The following is a 4,138-nucleotide window of genomic DNA, read 5'->3' on the forward strand; positions in this document are numbered from 1 at the left end:
GTGGTGTTTGTCTTTAGGCACAGCACAACAACATACCTGCTTGCTCATTGGCAGCAAGTGTCTGTTCAAACTCTATCCTCAACATCTCATATTCTTGGTGGACTTGTGCCAGGGTGTCCTCCAGCTGAATCACCTCAGTGCATAGCTTCTTGTGAAGGCTGACCTCATCCCTCTGAGGAACAAAGCAACACAACTTGGTGCTTTGAACCTCGAATATCTCTCACCTCATCAATATAAGGTACCACAAAAGCCTGAATTATTGCCAGAAACATAAATTTCCTGAGCACCCGCAGAGACACACAGATCCAGCAGTGACGGTCAGTGGCACGACAGAGTTCCCAGGCTGATGAAGCAGAGGTGTTACCTCGATCAGTTCAACCTGGCGCTGGTGTGTGGCCCGGGTGCTGTGGAGCAGTGTGCGGGCCTCGTCAAGGTGCACCTTCAGCTGGAGACTCTCGTTATACAAAACAGAAAACTGGGACTGCATGCAGCGATACTCTGGGGTCTCCTTCACAGCCTCTTCCACTGCTCGTCGCAGCTCAACCTAGTTGTGACACAAGAAAATGCCACAAAAAGGAATATTATCCCCTTGCCTTTGGTCTCTGTCTCAAGACAGCAAAACAGTGAATCATACTGCCACAAGCAAAGACAAAAGTAGAACTTCAATAGCACTGCTGTGAAGTTGGTCCAAGTGATATGCTTTCAGTACCAATTTTAAAAAGTCTCTGTGGTCTCTGCATGCACTAGGCTGCTTCTCTTGCACAACCACATCATGCAAGTTTTTGACTCTTGGGTCCTGAAACCGTTTCTCTCAAAGATATGAACTTGGAAAACATAATAAATCACTCAGATCAATAAAGATAGACACATATAAAAGTATAAGAGAACAGTGAAAATGCACATGGAAGTAGACATTATGTTAACCTTCTTCCAGTAAGACATAATGACTGACAGAAAGAAAAATTTAAAAAAAAATCCAGAGGTACAGAACTGAATTCCTAGGGAAAAAGTTAACAAATGATTGTGACTAGCAGCAGAGAACATACACATATATACATGCATTCAGCTTAAAAGTAATTAGGAGGAAAAGGAAAAAGTTGTAATCTAAACACTATTTCTCTCTAAACAAATTCATGTGGATAAACAGAATTCAGAGCTACCTCAAGACAGTTCCCACCCTCAGAGCTCTGAAATTTAGGTTCTCTAGACAGACACTTCTTATAATTGGCACTGACCACTAAGACAATATCTGATTGTTTCTGTTCTCTGGTTGCACTTGCACAGGGTGTGGGCAAGGTGGAAGAGGGATCACTACTTGTAAAGATGTGAAAACAGTTTTAATTAGATATGGTCAAAAAGGAATGAAAGATCGGGACACAGGCAGGAAACCATCACAATTTCCAATGGTGGCCACATGGTGTCACACACTGAACAGCAAGTGGAGCCACAGACAGACTTGCTGAATTGTACACTGGACCAAACTGTAACACAGCTAAAGAGCAGGTTCAGAACAGGCACTGCTAATGAGCTTTCCAGCAGATACAGCACTGCAAAGCTGAGGGCAATTCAGAACACCTTCATCCTCACATAGCTACAGATGTCTCACCTTGAGCTTTTCATTTTGTGTTGTTCCCTCCTCAAGATCCTGACATAGTTCCTCCACTTCATTAAGGCAATTCCCAGCAAGCTCTTTATTCTCTTCCAGCTCTGCATTCATCTCCTCAAACTGTTGGGATAAACTGCTTGTAAATCCCACTGCTAATGTTTCTCCAGAGTGTCCTTTCAAACCATGTTTCTCCTGTGCCTCTCCAAGGAAGTAAGCTGCTTTCCAAACTATAGTAACAAAAAATTATGCTGAGCAAAATCCCAAAGCAGATTTCTTTCTTTCTCCTCTTTATACTTCCTGAGACATGACTCTGTGCTTCTCCTGAAGAATATCAACCAGTTCCTGCAGCCGTCCATTCTCATGGGACAGGTAGGAATGCAGCTCCACTACTGCTTCTTCCATCAGTGATATATCTGAAAGGCACACAAAGAAAAGAAATTAATGGAAATCACGGAACACTGATTTTAATTCCTGAACAGCAAAGACAGAAATAAGAAAACAGAAAAGGAGATTTCTGGGTCTAACTTCAGTTTACCCTACCTCTCCCACAGATGCTTCCTGAAGGTCTGATCTCCATTCAGAGAGAGCTTTGACTTGCACTCCTTAATTTTGCTTAGGCTCTTTAAGACTCTGCAGTTTAACAGTGCTGCACATTTCTGACATGAACACAGTACTGGCAGAAACAAGATGTTTCTTAGCCAAACACGCTGAGTAGAGTCCTCAGCATTCAAGTACAGAGGTAGCTACAATACACTTATGGCACATGATCCTTTAGTAGAGGTTTTGGTAACAAGAGTTTGGAAAGCCAAACAAATTTGTTTTGGAAAACAAATGCACATGAGAAAGACTAGACTTTAATGTCTACAATGCAGGATCAGGTCTAAGGGGGGGGAGGGGCAGATAAGCACTCTTGAATACCTGCCACTGGTCATACCTCCACTATTCAGCTTGTGAGACAGCACATCCATCTTCTCCTGCAGCTTGTCATACATTGTCACAATCTGGGCAACAGCTCAGCAGGAGGACTCTACACGCTCCTGCAGCTGAGATTCTATCTCCTTACTGGTACTGCTGGCTAGAGTGGCCAGGAAGGAGATTGCTGGCTCCAGTCCTTCTACTGGAAACATAAAGAGGTGAAAAGAAGTAAATGTGTTCTCAAAGGTAGCGTATCATTGATCTTTATAACCACAATAAAATCACATCAGCCTTTTGAAATAGACCTCAGCATTGTCCACAGCAGAAATCCATCTTTCCCACTGTCCCCAGACAGGTGCCTCACCTCGTTCTCTCTCATCTTTGCACTCCTGATTACTGTCAGAGTCTGGTTCAGGTTCTGGCACCACCAGTGCTTTTCTTTCAGACAGAAGGTCTCCAAGACCTTGGTCCAGGTTGAAGATTTTAAGGATGATGTGGATATTTTCATCAAACTGAATGATGGGACAGGCAATGCAAGAGAAAGAATGGATGTGAACAAAGTGCAGTGGTACAGCAGAGACAAGAAAACAGTGTATATAAAGTAACAAAAGCTGTTACCAACCTGATTCCAGTATCGGTTGATGATCAGCAGAGAGGCATCATCAGTGGCCTGCTGACGCTCCAGCTTCTCAATGTGCTCCCGCAGCTCATCTTCGATGGCCTGGCGCTGGTCGAGCATCTCTGCGAGCTTCCGGTTCTTGGTCTGCAGGGTCCGGATGTCCAGCTCCTCCTGGGCACAGGCACACGGGACACGGGCCAGGTCACAGAAGGGCTCATACTGACCCCAGAGACCTTTTTGCCTCCAGATGAAAAATAACAAAAGGTGGAGTGGGGGTATGCAAGGAAGACATACCGTTGATGAAACACCACCAAGTTTAATGGTCTCCACATTGGTTCCTGAATCTTCAACCCCTGCCTTCTCCTCTGGAGGTGCAGAAGGGCCAGACTCTCCAGCCGCCCGTTTATTACCAATTCCAGACATGGTGGCTGAAGAGTACAGACTCTCACCTTCTCCAAGTTCTTCCTGAAGATTAAAGAACACTATTAAAAGAAATGCCAAATACACATCCACACAGTCAACTTGATTTGGAGTTTTTAACATGCTGACCCATCACAGTAACAAGATGCCCAAAACAGAGCAGATCATGGACCTCAAAAGATTTTGAAAAATACCTGTTGGGAGGAATGGATTAAAAGTGGAAGACTGGTAAGTAGGACTGTAAATCACTCAAGTGACCTTGCAGCTGGGAATAACCCTTGATAAGCCAGTGATCCTCTGGCATGGGCTGTGTTTAAGGGTGCCCATATCTCTCATACTGCATCTCTGCCCAGGTGTTGCTTTGGGGATCCCACAAGTAGCAAGGTAATGGAAACAAATCTACTCCTTGTGTTCTAATTCGGACTTTGTGCCAGCCTGCGCTGACTCACAAATGGTGGTCCAACATTAAGCCATAAAAAACACTAGCAGGATCAGCACTGCAAGCACAAAGCTGATGGGGAAAATATCCAGTGTTTTGTAATGTTAAAATGGAAGCATTGTACCTTATAACGCTCTTT

General features: G+C 44.2%; 1 protein-coding gene across 1 annotated transcript in view; it reads right to left on the reverse strand.

The window, feature by feature from the left end:
• LOC107198959 (E3 ubiquitin-protein ligase BRE1A-like) overlaps positions 1–3,696 on the reverse strand; it is a gene marked incomplete at its 3' end in the record, with an annotated part of 6,550 nt that extends 2,854 nt beyond the window's left edge. The window contains 7 exon segments of the mRNA XM_033511612.1: positions 37–172; positions 365–544; positions 1,607–2,019; positions 2,541–2,723; positions 2,886–3,033; positions 3,144–3,311; positions 3,435–3,696. Coding sequence (XP_033367503.1) covers positions 37–172; positions 365–544; positions 1,607–2,019; positions 2,541–2,723; positions 2,886–3,033; positions 3,144–3,311; positions 3,435–3,683 — 1,477 coding nt within the window.
• Positions 3,697–4,138: the final 442 nt, after the last annotated feature.

This window comes from Parus major, unplaced genomic scaffold, assembly GCF_001522545.3.
Source record: "Parus major isolate Abel unplaced genomic scaffold, Parus_major1.1 Scaffold383, whole genome shotgun sequence".
Lineage (NCBI taxonomy): Eukaryota > Metazoa > Chordata > Aves > Passeriformes > Paridae > Parus > Parus major.